Genomic DNA, 19,542 nt, shown 5'->3' with positions numbered 1-19,542 from the left:
GAAAAGACCGGTTGGTTAAGGGTATACAGGTCGGAGCCAAACAGTATAAATTGAGAGCATTTGCAGATGATCTAGTTTTGACGTTACAGGAGCCAGAATCTAGTACTAAAAGAGTATTAGAATTAATTCAAGAGTTTGGTCAGATGGCAGGATTTAAATTGAACAAACTAAAAACTAAGGTTTTGGAGAAAAATTTAACATCAATGGAAAGAGAGAAGTTCCAGAATGAAACAGGTTTGACTGTGGTTAAGAAAGTGAAATACCTGGGGATTAATATGACAGCTAAAAATGGAAATCTGTTTAAAGATAACTATGAAAAATGCTGGAAGGAAGTTAAAAAAGATTTAGAAATTTGGTCAAATCTGAAGCTTTCCTTGTTAGGTCGAATTGCTGTTATAAAGATGAATGTATTGCCAAGAATGTTATTTTTGTTTCAATCATTGCAAATTTTGGACAAAGTGAACTGTTTCAACAAGTGGCAGAGAGACATTTCTAGATTTGCCTGGCAGGGCAAGAAGCCCAGAATAAAATTTAAAATATTAACTGATGCAAAGGATAGAGGTGGATTTGCCCTGCCAGACCTTAACCTTTATTATGAATCAGCGGCATTTTGCTGGCTGAAAGAATGGCTGCTTCTTGAGAACACAGACATTTTGGATTTAGAAGGTTTTAATAACGTTTTTGGGTGGCATGCATACTTGTGGTATGACAAGGTTAAAGCACATAAAGCATTTAAAAATCATATTGTTAGAAGAGCATTGTTTAATGTTTGGACAAGATATAAAGACCTACTTGAAAACAAAACCCCAAGGTGGTTGTCACCGATGGAAGCAAAGGCTCAGAAAAAGCTCAATATGGAGGCCAAATGGCCGAAATATTGGGAAATTTTGGAACAAGAAGGAGATAAATTGAAATTGCAGAGTTTTGAGAAATTAAAAAATAAAGTGAGAGATTGGCTTCATTATTATCAGATAATGGAGGCTTATAACCTGGATAAAAAAGTTGGCTTCCAAGTGGAAAAATCTAAACTGGAAACAGAATTGTTAGAACCCAAAGCTAAGATTTTGTCAAAAATGTACAACTTGCTGCTGAAATAGAACACTCAGGATGAAACGGTTAAATCTGTCATGATTAAATGGGCACAAGATGTTGGACACAACATTATGTTTGCGGACTGGGAACAGTTGTGGGCCACCGGGATGAAATTTACGGCATGTAATGCCTTAAGAGAAAATATTATGAAAATGATATATAGGTGGTACATGACCCCAGTCAAGCTTGCAAAAATCTATCATTTGCCCGATAATAAATGTTGGAAATGTAAAGAAACTGAAGGTACATTCTTTCACCTTTGGTGGACGTGCCCAAAGATTAAGGCTTTCTGGGAAATGATATATAATGAACTGAAAAAGGTATTTAAATATACCTTCTTGAAAAAAACAGAGGCCTTTCTCTTGGGCATTGTCGGCCAATCGGTGTCAAAGAAGGATAGAACTTTCTTTTTGTATGCAACGACAGCAGCAAGAATACTGATTGCAAAGTATTGGAAGATGCAAGATTTACCCACTTTGGAAGAATGGCAGATGAAGCTGATTGACTGTATGGGACTGGCAGAAATGACTGGCAGAATCCGTGACCAGGGAGAAGAGTCGGCAGAAGAAGATTGGAAAAAATTTAAGGACTATTTACAAAAATATTGCAAAATTAAGGAATGTTGAATGATGTTGGATTGAAATTACCGTATTTTTCGCTCTATAAGACGCACCAGACCACAAGACGCACCTAGTTTTTGGAGGAGGAAAACAAGAAAAAAAAAATCTGAATCTCAGAAGCCAGAACAGCAAGAGGGATCGCTGCGTAGTGAAAGCAGCAATCCCTCTTGCTGTTCTGGCTTCTGGGATAGCTGTGCAGCCTGCATTCGCTCCATAAGACGCACACACATTTCCCCTTACTTTTTAGGAGGGAAAAAGTGAGTCTTATAGAGCAAAAAATACGGTAAGCGGTTTCTGGCTGTAATGGTTAAAGGAATCTGACAAAAAGGTTTTTTTTTATTCAAAGTTATAATAATTTAAGATGTTGGAGAGAAAATAAGGTATTTTCTTTTTTTTTCTTTTTAAGCTGTAATGCTTTGAGATAAGATTTGCTGTATAAATAATATGAACTGGGTATACAAGAAGGGGAGGTATGAGGAGGTCGGGGAAATATGTTATAAGAAAATAAGTTGTGAAATTTATGTGTTTTTTGTTTTTATGTCTCCTTTTTTCTTTTTGTTTGTAAAAAATTGGAAACTTTAATAAATATTTTTTAAAAAAAACAACAAAGACAATGAAGGAGGTGCTCATGGTGTGTTCTGGCACCTCTTTTTCTAGAAAAATAGCACTAGATAGCATATTGATGCATAACAAAGGAGTAAAAAAAGCCACCCTTGTAACTTTTGCCTCATGCAGTCGTGAAAGAAAATTTGTAAGATTTATGCAAGGTGTCTATTGTGTGCATTTTTTTCTGGAGTACCTCCCCTAAGAAGTCTGCATGGAATTACCTCTGGTGCCATCCTGGAAACAATTATGCCCTTTCCTGCCCCTTTTCACAGATATTAGTTTTGGGGAAACAGACAGACCTGCTCTTAGAGAAAGGAGAAATTGTGGAGGAGAGGGCCAATTCGAATGGAGCCTGCTTGGCAGCTTTTTATCTAAGCAACAAAAAGGGGTAGGGGGTCAGCCCTCCTTCTATTTTTTTCTGAATGATGATTTTTGTTTACACTCTTAGGCTTAAAAGTCCTTCTAGATCTATACATAACATCAATGGGTTTTCTTAACATTTTGTACAGAACATTCTGCATCTTGCAAATCAAGTTGTATAAGTATGAAAGATTTTGGAAAATAATCTTATTTCTATATGGACTTTTGTGTTACTTTATTGTTTATGATCATTATTTGTTTTCAGTTAGATTATCCCCAGACACTGCTAAACTCCATATCCCTAATGGAATAATAAAACAAGGGAAAAAAGAATACTATTACCCTGGAGATGAAGTTATTATTGAGTGCCATGCTGGCTATGTTTTGAAAGGATCATCTAAGATTAAATACATTGGTGGGAAAAAATGGTTGCCTAATATTCCACATTGTTATCTGAGTAAGTATTAATCCTTGTGAAAATGTAACATGCCAAATATTTTTCCATTGATATGAGACTGCCTTCTTTTAAATATATGCTTTCATAAAGGTACAAAATCTAGACAGTTTATCTCACAGTAGTGCATCAAAATTTAAAGGATTAGCTTCGCCCTCTTTGTAGTCACTTCAGAGTCTCCTCTACTACTTGATATAATGATCTAGGAAGAAGGTTATTTATTCTGAGAGACTGGAGAAGCCATTTCTTTCACCATACCCTCATAGGTGAACCTACCCCATCACGTCCCTGCCCAACTAGCCTTTTTACTTTTTTGTAATACTGTTTTTATTGAAAAGCAAACAAAACAAACAAAATTAGTCATTGGTTTTAATCCTTATGGCCAGTTACATACAAGTATATTTTCATCATATAAACATGTATTGAAGAAGATGGCCAATGAACCTCTCCAGAAGGAGCTGTGAGATACCGTAGGTTTGAGCACTTCTGTTTGGGAGCTAGTAAAAGAAATAAACTGAAACCAATCTGTTTCAAGCATGTCGTTTGTAGTTTCCCTTCTATCTAGCTAACACTTTTGTATGATCTTGTCCATTAGCGCCAGATGCCACACTCTGTCACACCATTTACGAAATGAACAGCCTTCTGTGTCCTTCTACACATGCACAGTAGTCAGAAGATTACAAACAAGTGACTTAGATAACAGATATTTGTTTCGCCTTTGAAAAAGAGAAAGCAAAGCTATGCCTGTGAGATAGCTCATTTGGTAGAACATACTGTAAGACTCTTAATCTCAGGATTGCAGGTTTGAGCCCCACATTGGGCAAAAAGATTCCTGCATTGCAGAGGGTTGGACTAGATGACCCTTGTGGCCCCTTCCAAGTCTTTAATTCTATGGATCTAAGACCCGCTTTCATTTCAACCTTCTAGTGTAGCAGTTCAGATATGGTCATGAACACAAATCACCAAACGAAAGGGTTTTCTGTTTTGGAGGCGCTTCACAAGACGAATTTCCCTATGGGCTTGCTTCGCAAGACGAAAGCCCATAGGGAAATGCTGGCGGTCGGGAGCAAAGACTTTCGCCCACAGCCGGCCTTCAGAAGAGGACCTCTTCTGAAGGCCGGCGGGGGGCAAAAGTCTTTGCTCCCCCCGCCTGCCTTCCCCCCCGCCTGCCCTGGGCGATCTTAAAATGCTGGCGGGCGGGAGCGAAGCGTTCGCTGCCGACCCCCAGCATTTTAAAATCTCCAAGGGACAGCAGAGAAGTCTCTGTCCCGGGGAGATTTTAAAATGCTGGGGGTCGGGAGCGAAGCGTTCGCTGCCGACCCCCAGCATTTTAAAATCTCCCCCTGTCCCGGGGAGGTTTTAAAATGCTGGGGGTCGGGAGCGAAGCGATGCCGACCCCCAGCATTTTAAAATCTCCCCGTGTCCCGGGAAGGTTTTAAAATGCTGGGGGTCGGCAGCGCTTCGCTCCCGACCCCCAGCATTTTAAAACGCTGTTCCGAAGGGGGGGGGCGGGGACACCTGCCCCAGCCGCCCCACTTCGGAACGCTGTTCCGAAGCGGGGAGGGTGGGCGGGGACACCTGCCCCAGCCGCCCCACTTCGGAACGCTGTTCCGAAGCGGGGAGGGGGGGGCGGGGACACCTGCCCCAGCCGCCCCACTTCGGAACAGCGTTCCGAAGCGGGGAGGGGAGGCGGGGACACCTGCCCCAGCCGCCCCACTTCGGAACGCTGTTCCGAAGCGGGGCGGGGGGTGGGAACACCTTCTGAAGGCGGGCAGGGGGCGAAAGTCTTTGTCCCCCCTGCCTGCCTTCCCAGGGGCTTTTAAATCGCCCCGGACAGCGGAGAAGTCCTCCGCTGTCCGGGGCGATTTTAAAATGCCGCCCGCCAGCATTTTAAGATGGCCCCGGACAGCGGAGAAGTCCACCGCTGTCCCAGGGTTTTTTAAAATGCTGGGGGTGGGAAGAAAAGCCCTTGTCCCCCGTCCCCCCCCAGCCTTCAGAAGAGGTCCGGGGACAGACTGTCTCCGGACCTGGTCTGAAGGCGGTTTCCCTAGGAACGCATTAATTGATTTTCAATGCATTCCTATGGGAAACCGTGCATCGCAAGACGAAAAACTCGCAAGACGAAGAGACTTGCGGAACGAATTAATTTCGTCTTGCGAGGCACCACTGTACCTTTGAGCACTCACACCAAAGATGAATGAAGGTCTCCAATATTTGGTTACCTCTCCAATATACAGGTGGAATGGAGTTGTCAATGTAATGTAGGCATACTGGAGTCCAGTGCCATCTATGAATGAGTTTCAGTGTTGATTCTTTAATTTTAGTGGGAATAGTTTTAAAAAGAGGTGTGTGCCCATGCACCCTCTGTGACACGTTGAGATCTGATTCCTAGAGTGATTTATCTACCATGTTTAAACTGAAAAATCAAGTATTTTATATGTATCTGTTGCTATCCCCTTCACATTTCTAGAACCAATTTCACACAGCTTCTTAAAACAGACTAAGGTATTTTGGTGCATCAAGAGTTTAAAACCATTGTTTTATTATTACATTTATTTCCTACCTTTCCTCTAAGCAGCTCGATGATGTGAGTATAGCTCTGTTTTCATGAAATGTGAGGATTTGTAAGTATGGTACTTATTTTTAAAATGAGACTTGCAGCTTTAGTATTGTAAAAGGAAAATTCTAATCCTAGCTAAAAGGGAAAAAAGAAAAAAGAGATTTGGAATTAATGAGTCAAATAAAGTCAATGATTATTCTTTTAAACCTGTATGATTTCTAGATTAGTATAGGAGAAAGTTTAAAATGGCCAAGTCATATATGAGAGCACGTGCAGTAAGCGAAGCATATCAACCAGTAGTGATGTGAAATCCACCTTGAGCTGCAGTACTTTCTTATGAGACTGCCAGTCTGAATGAGTAGACTTTCGAGAAATAGTCTTACAATGTTCTTTTCTGAGAAGTTTGCTTATTAGAACCATTTCCCCTTCTTTTCTAGGTATTTTCCTGAGATTACTTATAGCTGGTATGTAATTTATTGAAAATGAATGGGAGAAACAGGAAGATGTATTAAACATATTTAAATACCAGTGCTTTGTACAATTTCAGATGCTTTTTACCAATAGCAAAAAATACTGGGTCAGAGATAAGCATTTTGAAGTTTCACTTTTTGGAGAGAGTTAAGTCCATGCTTAATTCTCCTTATTAAATTAAGGCCCCTGGTTTTCAAAAGGGAAAATTAAGCATGGATTAAAAATCAGCTCATGCCCCTAAAAGTTTCTCCCATGTTTTTCTTTGCTAGACAGGATTTACTTTTTGTTGAATTGACTCTGAACATTGTGCACACCATTGATGCTTTGTAAATTTTCCACATTTTATCAGTTTAGCACTGGTGCTCAAATATTTGCTCATCAATTGATGAATCTCATCCTTGGGTCCAAAATCTACAAGTACATTGTCACACACAACACACACACGGTATTTACTGGTAATAATTTAAAATGATTTCTGGTACTAAATAGCAGTGTAGGCAGTGAATCACCAACCTTTACTCCATACTAATTGGTGTTTTTTTGTCTTGAAGTAACTTATGATCACCTAATGACAAATCATCACATTTTATTGTTAACATTCAATAGGTGTTATTATGTTTTGAGTAACATTTGAAGGACATTTTCAAAACTGGTTTTGAATTATGCATGAGTTTTCTTGGCCTCTCATGAGCCTTTTTTAATAGGATAGTATGGTGTATTTTTCTTGTTTGTGTGTGTTTTTTTTCTTCCCTTTTAGGGTGCCTATTACCTGTATTGATTGTTGGAACCAAAATGGTTTATAAGAAATTTTACTTAAAAAGGTAAAACATCTCTTATTACTAAACTCTTTTATTTTCTGTTTTCTGTTTTATTGAATTTTCAATTTTACATCTCAAAACAAAAATTTTCATACTATTTTATCGCCAATGACTTGTTCAGTTTCGGTTTCAGTTTCTGTTAATTGGTTCTCGTGGGAAACTTGCAGATTCTAGCTTCACCAATTAACTCAAGCTGGTGTCAATTTACTCTTGGCAGAAAGCCCAGGTCTGCTTGACCTAGAAACTACTCACTCTGATTGGTTAACGAGCAGCACTCAACTCTGTTATCAAGGGATTGCTAGCACAGTTTGGTGTGAGGTGTGTTAGGAGTGAAGTGCTGTGTATGGTTATGAGAGAGAGAGAGAAAGAAAGAGAGGGTTTATTTTGCTTTTATTTGTATGCAGAAACTCTGCTGGTTTTATTTTTCCTTTTTAATAAATCCTGTAAATAGTTATTCTGAGTCTAGCTGAGTAGTCATTACTGCCGCAACTAGCTTCCTCGCTGTGCAGGAAAACTCTGCTACGTTTGGGCTAAAGCCAGTAGGGCTATGCCTGACACTCCAAAGTTCCATGAGGTTATGGGCATTGTACTGCCAGCCTGAGTTGCGGTGGTGTCAGCATCAACGGCGTTGGTTCCAGTAGTTCCAGAGGTTGTTGTTCCTGGCTGGTTCCTGACCGTGGTGAGCTGGTGACGCAGCGGACACAAGGACAACAGCTGCAGCGTGTGAGTGCTGGGTGCTGTGGTTCCTGTTTTCTCTCTCGGTGGTCGTGAGTAGCTGGTTCCGGGTTCCAGGGACATCGCTCTCAAGATGGCCTCACAACCAGGTCAGATGGCTTTTGAGCGTCTGAATGACTCCAATTACTTGCTGTGGTCGGAACGCATGCAGGCAGTGCTGCAGAGGGATCGTCTCTGGCAAGTGGTGAGTAAGTTTCCTGCGAAGCCTGATGATGAAGACCTCGATAACGACCAAAGAGCAAGGGCCACAATTGTCTTGGGGCTGGAAGATTCCCAGTTGCCGTATGTGAGGGGAATCAAGACAGCTAGAGGTGTGTGGCAAGCACTTAAAGAACTCCATGTGCGTGAGACAGCGGTTTCCAAGCTGTTCATTCGCAAGGCATTGTACAAGGCAATGTTACAGCCTGGGGTTACAATGCAGGAACACCTACACAGTTTACAGTTAAAGTTTGTTGCGCTACAGGAAAGAGACTGTGCACTAGACCAGCAGGAGAAGGTGGCTATTATTTTGAGTTCTCTCCCGGAAAGCTGGGATAATTTAGTTTTGTCTCTAGAAGGCATGCAGGAGCATGATTTATCAGTCAGTTACGTTACTGGGCGTTTGATTGAAGAATGGCAGAAGAGGCAAGAAAGGTCGTTGGCTGCAGAGGCTTCTACAGGTGGGCGGTTTGGAAGGAGTTCTCATGCCGTGCCAGAGGTGGAGCAAGAGCAGCGTACCGGTGAGGAGTCAGCGTTTGCTGTTAGGCGTTGTTTCCGATGTGGGTCTTCAGCGCATCTAAAACGACAATGTCCGGAGTTGGTCAAGTCTCAGTTGCCGGTGCAGGAGCAGAGACGAGATCAGCAGCAGCAGCAGCGTAAAAAGAAATTCTTCAAACGAAAACAGTCGGCTCAGCTGGTGACCGGCGAGGTCAAGATTGCTGATGAGAAACAAGCGGTCTGGGTGGTCGATTCGGGAGCATCTCGCCACATCGTGAATTCAGATGAATTGTTTGTTTCCAAGAACTCAGCACAGCGCAGCCAGGTGGCTCTAGCAGACGGAAGTACTTCCGAAGTGATTTCGGGGGGTGCAGTTTTTGTTCCTTGTCTTCGTGAATGCCTGCAAAATGTACTTTGTGTGCCGTCATTAAGGAGCAATCTGATGTCTGTAGATTGTTTGCTAAAAGCTGGGTTTAAAGTGTATTTTGAAGGAGACAGTTGCATTATTAAGAAGGCTGGTGAGATTTTAGGCACTGCTAAGTCAGAGGGAGGCTTGTTTTGGCTTAAAGCAGGATCTCAAGTTGCAGCAGTAGTCAGTAAATCTCAGCCTGCAGTGAATAACAAAGCTATACATGACAACTGTGTGCACTTATTGCATAGGAAAATGGGGCATGCTTGCTGGAAAAGTGTACTAAAAATGTCTGAATTGGCTGATGGGGGTAATTTAAAGAGTTGTAACAAGTACCTTGATTGTAATGTCTGTAAAAAGGTTAAAACCCACAGAGTCTCTTACCCCAGAAGTGACAGAGTTAGTGAGTCACCGCTACAGCTGGTTCACATGGACGTAATTGCTCCATTTGCTGTAAGCAGGGGTGGAGCGCGCTTTTCATTAACAATTGTGGATGACGCCACGCGTTATTCTTGGGTTTTTCCCATGAAGAATAAGGGTGACGTGTTCACTAAGTTTAAAGGCTGGGTGGCATCTGTGGAAAGATTTCTGTCCATTAAACTCAAAAGGATTCAGACAGACAGAGGTGGCGAATTTATGTCAAATGCCTTTAAAGATTGGTTACAAAAGCGTGGCATTGGGCATAGAAAAACGAACGTTTTTTCCCCAGAGGAGAATGGCGTTGCGGAGCGAAAAAACAGATCTTTACAAGATATGATGTTTGCCATGCTTGATGATGCTAATTTGCCCATGTCTTATTGGGGGGAGAGCATGCTCACCGCGTGTTATCTCCAAAATAGGCTCTTTCATCAAACAATAGGTACGACCCCGTACTTTAAATTGTTTCAGAAAAAACCTAAAATTGACCATTTGCATGTGTTTGGATCAAAAGCCTGGGTATTAATTCCGAAACAAATGAGGAAGAAGGGAGATCCTAAGACCAAACAGTTAGTGTTTGTGGGTTACCAGGAGCTGGGAAAAGGTTTCCGCTTTGCTGAAGGGACAAATGGCATTGTGATCTCCAGGAATGCCAGTTTTTGTGAACATAGTGGCTGGGAGAGACTACATGCCAATACTGAGGTTTGGTTTGAACCTTCCCAGGAGCTCCATGACTCTGAAGGTAAACACAGAGAATCAGAGTCTGAGGGGGAGGAAAGTTCAGATAAGAGCTCTCAAGAAAGTGGAGTTAGCCAGAGACCAGTTGCTAAGCAACAAAAGAGAGGTCGTAGTTCTGAGGAGGAAAGTGGGTCAGAAGAAAAATTTTCTCCCAGAAGATCTAAAAGACAAAACAAAGGAGTGCCTCCAGTGCGTTTTTCCCCAGATACTGCAAATGTGTTTAGTGTAAGTGCAGAGCCCAAGAGTTTTCAGGAGGTGTTAAAGTTACCAAAAGAGGAGGCAGAGCTCTGGAAACAGGCAATGGAGGAAGAGATGTCCTCTCTGAATGAGCACAAGGTTTTTACACCAGTAGCAGCGCCTGAGGGGGCAAAGATTGTAGGCTGCAGGTGGGTGTACAAACTTAAACATCTGGTGACAGGAGAGTACAAATACAAAGCTCGTTTAGTTGCTCAAGGATACTCTCAGAGGCCTGGAAAAGATTATGACGAGACTTTTTCCCCTACTGCTAAGGGGGACAGTGTAAGGCTGATTTTAACGCTTGGAGCAAAGAGAAAACTCCTGTTAAACCATTTTGATATTCAGACTGCATATTTACATGCACCAATATCAGAAGACCTGTATCTAGCCGAACCGCCTGGTTATGAGACAGGTTCCAATAGAGTGTTAAAATTAAACAAAGCTCTATACGGTCTCAAACAGGCTGCAAGATCTTGGAACAAATGTTTCCATGAGGCCTTAGTGTCATTTGGTTTCAAGCAGAGTACAGCTGACAATTGTGTTTATGTACGTGGTACAGGCAGTGATCAAGAATTTTGTCTGATTTATGTAGATGATGTATTGTATGCCTGTAAAACAGATAAACAAACTAAAAGGTTTGCCAAGCAATTGTCCAGTAAGTTCAAAGTGAAAGACTTAGGCCCGGTTAGGACATATCTAGGGTTGGAAGTGTGCTGGGCCCAAGATGGCAGCTGCCTAATTAGTCAGCAGAACAAAGTTAAACAACTACTGACTACATACAGGATGCAGGATTGCAAAGGGGCAGCGGTGCCTATGGATCCAGGTTTCATAAAAACACTTCACATAGATGAGAGTCCTGAATTTGAACATCCTGATGTATATCACTCTGTAATTGGAAGTTTATTGTATATAGCACAGTGGTCCAGACCTGATATTAGCTATGCAGTAGGCATATTAAGTAGATTGGTCTCAAGGCCCACACTAAATGCCTGGAAAGGGGTAAAACAAGTTCTGAGGTATCTCAAACAGACAATTGGCTATATGTTACAATTAAATTCTTCAGAGGATGAAATGTTGAGTTGCTACTGTGATAGTGACTGGGGAAATTTGCCGGATAGAAAATCTGTCACAGGACTAGTCATAATGGTCGGTGGAGCTTTAATCAGCTGGCGGTCACGCAAGCAAGACGTTGTAAGTGTGTCATCAACGGAATCAGAGTACGCCGCATTGAGTGAATTGTGCAACGAGGTGATTTATTTCAAGCATTTGATGGCAGATTTAAATGTAAATTGTGGAGAACCAGTACAAGTTTACATTGATAATCAAGCTTGTATAACCTTAAGTAAAACAGAGGGTTTCAAATCGCGTTCAAAACATATCTCTGTAAAATACCAAAATGTACGTTGCTGTGTACAAGACAATGTAATCACCTGTACTTATGTGTCAAGTGAAGAAAATGTAGCAGATGTGTTAACTAAACCATTGGCAAAGATAAAGAACAAGCGAATGTGCAAGGGTTTAGGTTTGCTGGAAAAATAATCTCCTACATAGGTGTATTTGGTGTTAATTGTTCAGCAGAATCTGTGAGGGGGTGTTCAGTTTCGGTTTCAGTTTCTGTTAATTGGTTCTCGTGGGAAACTTGCAGATTCTAGCTTCACCAATTAACTCAAGCTGGTGTCAATTTACTCTTGGCAGAAAGCCCAGGTCTGCTTGACCTAGAAACTACTCACTCTGATTGGTTAACGAGCAGCACTCAACTCTGTTATCAAGGGATTGCTAGCACAGTTTGGTGTGAGGTGTGTTAGGAGTGAAGTGCTGTGTATGGTTATGAGAGAGAGAGAGAAAGAAAGAGAGGGTTTATTTTGCTTTTATTTGTATGCAGAAACTCTGCTGGTTTTATTTTTCCTTTTTAATAAATCCTGTAAATAGTTATTCTGAGTCTAGCTGAGTAGTCATTACTGCCGCAACTAGCTTCCTCGCTGTGCAGGAAAACTCTGCTACGTTTGGGCTAAAGCCAGTAGGGCTATGCCTGACACTCCAAAGTTCCATGATGACTTCCCTCCTCCTTCCATGGTTCATTTTGCTTGTCTATCATTCCTGCACATTTTACTTTAACCATTTTAATCAGTTCTTCACTCTTACATCACTCAAATATTCATTACACGGTTGAATTTATCTTAATGTTGCCAGTGTTTTCAGCTGTATACAATTACTTCCATATACTCAATAAATATTTTGCACTCTTCTTTGAATACATGTTCTTCTTGCTCTCTTATTCTATGTGTTAAACCTGCTAGTTATGCGTATTCTAACATCTTAAGTTGCCAATCCTCCTTGCCTGGGACCTCCCATCGCTTTCTATTTTGGGGCTAACAAAACTTAAGCCGCCATTTTTGCATACATTAATAATTTTTTCTGGCACCAAGGAATTTCTGTCTGAACTATTCCCAACAGGAAGGACTCCGATCTTTTTGGGAAAGTTATTTTAAACATTTTTTCAACTCACTGTAGATCATCTCCCAATATTATTTTACCTTTTTACATATCCACCACGTATGAAAAAATGTTCCCTCCATTTCTTTACATTTCCAGCACATATCTGATTCTGTTCTATACATCTTAACCAAGCTGTTCGGAGTTACAGCGAGGGGGAAAAGTATTTGATCCCCTGCTAAATTTTCCCATTTGCCCTCTGACGAAGAAATGACCAGTCCATAATTTTAATGGTAGGTTTATTGTAGCTGTGAGAGACAGAATAACAACAGGAAAACCCCAAAAAGGGAAGATAGCTCATCTCTCCTATGCTACCCTTGTGTATCTAAGATGACTGGGCAGCAGTCCAGTGCCTTTAAGGGAAGCCCACCATCCCATACTGTATTGTGTCATGTTGTGGCCTTCCTAGAAGCCCACAACCTTTTCTTATGACACAATACACACAATCAATTCCTTAAAGCAGTGTTTCCCAACCGGTGTTCCGCGGCACACTAGTGTGCCGCGAGACGTTGCCTGGTGTGCCGTGGGAGGGAGGCGGGCGAGGCGGGTGGCGAGAGGCGGGGCGGCGGCGGCGAGGAGAGGCCGCCCAGCGCGGGGCTCTCGCCGTCTGCCTGCCTGGCTGCCTGCGTGGCGCTGACGTCACGGGGCTGTAACGTGCCCCACATAGGCACACGCGGGGCGGCGAGCGAGCGAGCTCCCACATCCCATCGCCGGCTCTGCACCAGGCGGTAGAGCTTGGCGAAGTCGCCGCGCTGGAAGGCCAGCAGCGTGCGCGCCTTGGCCAGGCTCTCGCCCGCCTGCGCCTCCAGGCACGGCGCCTTGGCGTCGGGCGGCAGCGAGCCCAGGAAGCGGCCCAGCCGGCCGGGGTCGCCCGCCTGCAGCAGCGCCTCGCACACGCACGAGACCTGCTCCGCCAAGAAGCGCGGCGAGCGCGGAGGATCGGGCGCGGCGGAGGCCAGCCCCGCGCTTGGAGAGGACGCAGCAGCCGTCGCCAAACCCGATCCTCCTCCTCCTGCTCCGCCGCCGTCCTCTGGCTCTCGGCCGGGAGGAGCCTGCGGCGACGGGGCGGGCGCCGAAGTTGGCAGAAGTTGGGTTGACGCGATCTGGAAAACTCTTAAGACTTTTAGGTTTGGTTAATATGACTCTTAATTAAGACAAAATGAAAATCGATGGAAGAGAACTTAAGTCCAACTTAGGAAAATTAATTTTTATTATAAAAGAGGTAATAAGATGAATAAGATGGTTAAGAGGAGAAACACCAACTTGCTGATATAATCTTGGGAACTGGGATGCACGAGGGGGGGTGGGGGGAAGTCAGGGAACAAGGTTATGAAATGGGGATTTGCTGATTTTATACATGTTTTTGTTTTGTGTTTTTTCTTTGTGTGTGTTTTGTTTTTATAAAAGCAGAAAACCAAATAAAAATTTTTATTAAAAAAAAAAAACAGAAGTTGGCGCGCCTCCTCGGCAGCGCCTTCGTCCTCCTCCTGCCTCTGCTCTCCTCCGGCGGCGGGGGCGCGCCGCCCTCCCCGGCCGGGGGGCTCGGCGGGGCCCGCGGGGAAGGAGGCCATGTTCGCAGCGTGCGGGATCGCGGCCCCCCTCGCCCGCCTCCGGCCCGCTCCCCTCCCCCTGCGCGCTGCTCTAGCCGTGCGGGTCTCCTCCCCCTGCGCTGCCGTCCCCTTTCCACATCCTAGGAGCCGCGGTCCGCCTCCCGCCCCCGGGCCGCGGCGCGGCTCCCAGCCCGGGCTGGCCTCCGCCTCCTGGGATGCGCGCCCACCCCCGCGGCCCCCCAAACTTCGGAGCAACTCTCCAGACGCTTCTCCCCCGCCTCGGTCTCCCTCCTTTCCACTTCTCTTCCCCCCTTCCTTCCCTCTTTCTTTCTCTTTCTCTCCCACCCGCCTTTCCTTCTATTAACTTTCCTTTCCTCTCTCTCTTTTTTCCCCTCTCTCTCTTCTTTGCTCAGACGCAAAAAAGCGCCGCTTTTTGGAAATCCGGACTGCTGTCCCCGCTGAAACGATACTTTAAAAAAGGAAGAACCCACTGGCTCTTATTTCTGTTTAAAGCAGTAGATCCCGAACTCTTTTGGCCCACTGCCCCCTTGGTTCCACATCCCCCAGTGTCCCCTATGCTTACTCTATAGAAAGCATTACAGGGGTTAACGCGGCTCGCTAAGGAAGATATTAATAGAATTCTGCATTTGGGGGGAGACCCTAACAGTCATCTACCATTACCTTCTATGCTGTTACTATTTTTTTATTTTATTTTTTACATAAGTAAAAAGTGACCTTTCCCCATCTGGCATGGTGGTGTGCCTCGAGATTTTTTTCATGAAACAAGTGTGCCTTTGCCCAAAAAAGGTTGGGAAACACTGCCTTAAAGGACGCAGCTTTCAAGATCTAATAATAAATATTGAACTGGTTCCACCTTCTATACAGGTTCGACATAAAGAGACATCTTGCTGGATGCCATACTTGCCTTTTGATTACAATTTCATGTTTTCCAACACATGTGATCATGCTCCAGATTTATACTTGTGTACTGCATTATATATTGGACTAAGATTAAGCCAATTCAGAAACAGCAATTAGTTCAATCTGGGGCTGCAAAATTGCTAACTGGGATTAAGTGTTGTTGTCATATTATGTTAGTGTTTCACAAACTGCATTGCCTCCAGATTCAATTGCTAGTACTTATTTTAAAGCCTTTCATGGCTTCTGTTAAAGCTTGTTGTCTCCAGATACCTGAAACATCATTATGTCTGCCTGTCCATATGCTAACATCTCCAGCAGAGCCCCATCACTGGGTCTTGAGATCTAATAGTGAAAAAACAATCTACTGGCTATTGTGATTAACTGTGCAATCCTGCACATGTCTACTCAGAAGTAAATCCCATTGAGTCCAATGGGACCTGCTCTTAGATAAATGGGCAGGGGGTTACAGTGAAAAGAAGGCCTTGTACATCCACAAAGCACTTCCATGAGGGAGAAGGAAGCCTATTTTCTGTAATTACTTTTCAAAGATAAATGCAGCATCTTTTAAAATTAAAAATAGTATTCTGTCTGCAATGATATTGTGGTTTTTATATTATGGTGTGGTGGATTGGGTTGGTTTTGGTTCCAATCCATTCCCACCAATTTATATAGAATGATATAGGTTTTGCACCTTGTTTGGTACCTTGCTGCAGTTTTGGTCGCCTCACAGTAGTGATATACTTCCATACAGATGACCCCCCTAAGACATGGAACAAGTATATAGGTGAAGCTCTCCATTGAGCCTAGAGAGGTGGAGAGGCCTAGATTGGTTAGCTGAAAGAGTGGGTTGACCATACTTCCATTCTCTGACAGGGCAAGAACAGAGAGCAGAGAGATGCAGCAGAGCACAACAGCTACCAAAGAACTTAGTTTGCTGCCAAAGAGTAAAGTAGCAGTGGCCAGTCCTAACCTACTCAGCAATGACCTTTCAAGTGAAACACCCAAGAGGATAGCAGTAAAAGGAAAATTGGGCCATCCCCGCAGCTTCAGAAGCAAATCAGTGTACTAGGTAGACTCAGCTTATTTCTGCCCTTTCTTTTCCTTCCCTTTCTTTTACCTTTAATACCCCTATCACCCTTTACTTATGTGTTAAATGAGAGAGGCAGTATTCTATTTAGGGTGGTCAGCAAAGGCCACCGCATCAGTATTAGTAGGCTTCCATAGTGCTGCATCCCATAATAACTGTGTATGGCTCCCTCATCTCTATGAACTCAGCATATGGTCTCTGGAAGATATGTGCTCCTACATATATATTTTTAATGAGAAAAAGCAATAAAGGGACATACGATGCAACAGCACATTCAAAAACTGCAAGATACCGAATTTAGGGCCATATTTATCTTAAAAATCAAATAATAATTGTATTTGTGATCTGATCTACTTCCCATCTTTTAACATGTGTCTGAATTTAAATTGTGTTAAAGCCAAAATTCTTTTTGCTAATCTTTAGCTAATGCTGCATTTCTGCACTCACATTCAGTAAATAAACGTGCAAAGAAATGCAGGTACCTTGCCGGTTACATTCCTGAGTGCCACATGTATATATGAAATGACGTATAGTGGGGAACACCATATAAAAAGCCTGTAAACACCCTCTAGACTCCACCACAATCGCTCCTTCCTATCCTCTTTTCTCAAACTCCAGCTCTCTACAGGCCTCAAAGGTTGGTGCAAAGGCACCTGGGATTGCTAGCCATCTCCCCACTCTTTCTTGCACTATTTTTGCACTTTTCCCACTCTTTTCTGGCTGTTTCTGCCCTTTTTGTAGTTTAAATCTTTTTATTTAATTATTTCCTGGCATTGCATGTATACGTGGTTGGGCATGAGTGAAATGTGCATAAATGGGGTGATGCTTGTGTGGTATGACAGTTCACACAGTAAACTGCAATGTCCCGCAAACCTGTGCCTATAATATACACAGTTACAGGAAAGTGCCTATTTCAGATTCCGCTTTTCAACATTTTAGTAATGAATGTGAAAATTCTGTAAACACAACTATAAGTTAAAGAGTAGATATTTGCTTCAAGTAGAAGAATATGGGCCAGACTAAAACCAAATGCAGGTGCTTATTAGCACAGTCCCAACAACTATTTCAGAAGGGGATTATTGAGAAGCAAGAAGAGTGCTCCTTTGCTCACCACTGCTCTGATTTAAAATGGCCCCCAAAGTATGCGCTGGGGCCAGAGATACGTTGCAGAGAAGCAGAAGGCTTAAGCAGTCTTCTCTGAGAAGCTGAAATGGGTTGCTAACATGGTGCCCTTCAGATTGTCGGACTACAACTACTGTCATTTATGACCAGGGATGGCCTATCCCATTTCACCACCTGGGACAAAAACAGAATGCACTTTTCTGTGCCCCTTGCCACCTCCTCCCCACTTCTGCTGCACACTGTAATGCTCTCACTCCACCCCCGCTCGTGCTGAACTTATTCCACAAGGCTTTGTCGCTTTTCTTTTCCAGGGGTGAGGAAGAAAAGTGAAGCGACACACCAGAATGCCCTCCACTCTCACCAAACTCAGCAAAAGTGGGAGCAAGTCTGCAAGGGCTTGATGCTTGGGGACTGGGGAGAGAAGCTGCAATGCAGCATGCTGGAGTGCTCCCGACAAGGGCTGTTCTGCCAGTGTTGGGACACCACCTCTTGTGCTTCTTCCACCTGACACAGCCACTTCACCCTGCCTCATGGGCAGGCCAGCTCTGTTTATGACTACTGCCTGTGCTGCCTGGGACTTATGGAAGCTCTAGTCCAACGACATCAGGAGGGCACTATGTTGGATTCTCCTGATCTAAAACAATAAGATTTCACTGTAAATTATGTTTCAGTTCTCCTATAAATTACTATGAATGACATCATATGTGCTTACTGTATTCATATTTTGAAGTTAAAGTTGCTCCAAAGAATTCACTTCGCCATCTTGGCCTCGCAACAGCCCTGGGAGATAGCTGAAAAATAGATGCTTGCCCAAATCTGCCAAATGATCTTCATTGGTAAGCAAGAAAATGTTTCTAGATACTGGAAAATCTACCAATTCCTGGCAAACTTCCAACCTCAAATATTTTTTTATATTTTAATTCACCTGATACTTAAAATGAGGAACTACTTCACAAAAATATTTCATAAAATTGAAAAATTTATGTTCTTTGCTTACAGTCCTAGATAGGGACAGAAGAACTTCATTTGTGGTTCAAACTGAGATCCATTAAGTGTGGCATTTTGTTATTAGAAGCAGCCAGCTCACAACCACAGTTTTAGAATGGAGGCATCCCTTATTGCTTGTCCTCAGCATCTGTACTTAGAGTTCTTCGTAGTCTCTATACAGTCCATTGTGTTGGTTCTGTGCCCAGAGCAGTACTAAGAACCTTCTAGAGCAGGTACCTTTCAGATGCTTTGGACTGCAAGTCCCTATTCCATGACCCTTGGTTGTGCTGGCTAGGGCTGATCAGAGTTGGCATCAAAGAGTCAGGAGGAGACCAGTTTGGGGGAAAGTTGGGCTCTTAAAAACATTTTGGTAGGTCTGCTTCCATTCCACATGATGTATTCTCAAGCAGTATGCTCCCATCCCCCTCAGTTCCTTCTTGGCCACTGCGGTGGTTGCATCTTTGAAACTTTATCACCCTTCCCCTATTCCTCTTTATAAAAAACCAAACTTTATTCTGTTTTATTTTCTCTTCTCTCTATACAGTACTTTCCCTTTCAAATTTTGTGTTTTATTTCATCTCTAGGATCTCTCTAGACCAGTACTATTTTTCTAGAAAAAATGGTGCTGGAATTCACCACGAACACCTCCCTCGTTCTCTTAGAATGGCAATGGCACCCACGTGAGGTTCCAGAACTGAATTCTGTTGAGTTCTGGCTATAAAAAACCCCTGCTCTAGACTATCTAAGACATCTTAGTGCTCCTCCAGAACCTGCCCCCTTTAAATTTTGTAAATATTCTTTTGCCATGCACGTAAAGCTGAATGCACACAAGTTACTGGCTTACTGTGTATGCCCAGACAGATGTTTTAGTTGTCTGTCTGTTTTAAATGACAGGTAAATCATAATGGGTTTTGTTGGTGTTCAGCTGCTTCTTTCAAAGACTTTGCATTTTAGAAAGTTACAAACGTCACTGTATAATGATATTTTGTATTTGAGATTGGTTTTCTTTTCTTTTCAGGCACTTGATTAAACGAGCACTTCCTAAAAGCTACAAGGGATAAATTGTAAATTTCTGAAGATAATTATACACTTACATGAATCAAAGACTTTAAAGTTGAATTTGTATTATATATTAATTTACAAGAAATAAAGCATATACATGAATATAA

The 19,542-nt window shown here is 42.9% G+C and overlaps 1 protein-coding gene across 12 annotated transcripts in view; it reads left to right on the top strand.

Annotated features, from left to right (window-relative positions):
• Positions 1-19,542, top strand: part of LOC308586661 (membrane cofactor protein-like) — a 46,701-nt gene extending 27,159 nt beyond the window's left edge. For 4 of the 12 annotated variants that reach the window (XM_081193487.1, XM_081193493.1, XM_081193484.1 and 1 more), the window contains 6 exons: positions 2,948-3,135; positions 6,130-6,156; positions 6,921-6,984; positions 16,051-16,246; positions 17,698-18,222; positions 19,392-19,542. In XM_081193487.1, coding sequence (XP_081049613.1) covers positions 2,948-3,135; positions 6,130-6,156; positions 6,921-6,984; positions 16,051-16,246 — 475 coding nt within the window. In that variant the 3' untranslated portion in view covers positions 17,698-18,222; positions 19,392-19,542. Of the gene's footprint in view, positions 1-2,590; positions 2,707-2,943; positions 3,136-6,129; positions 6,157-6,920; positions 6,985-16,050; positions 16,247-17,697 lie in introns of those variants that run through there. The other 8 variants (XM_081193495.1, XM_081193490.1, XM_081193489.1 and 5 more) reach the window with 7 other exon arrangements.

This window comes from Podarcis bocagei (genome assembly GCF_964188305.1).
Source record: "Podarcis bocagei genome assembly, chromosome: 5".
In the NCBI taxonomy this organism is placed as follows: domain Eukaryota; kingdom Metazoa; phylum Chordata; class Lepidosauria; order Squamata; family Lacertidae; genus Podarcis; species Podarcis bocagei.
The sequence above is the reverse complement of the archived record's forward strand: the minus strand, read 5'-3'. Positions and strand labels throughout refer to the sequence as shown.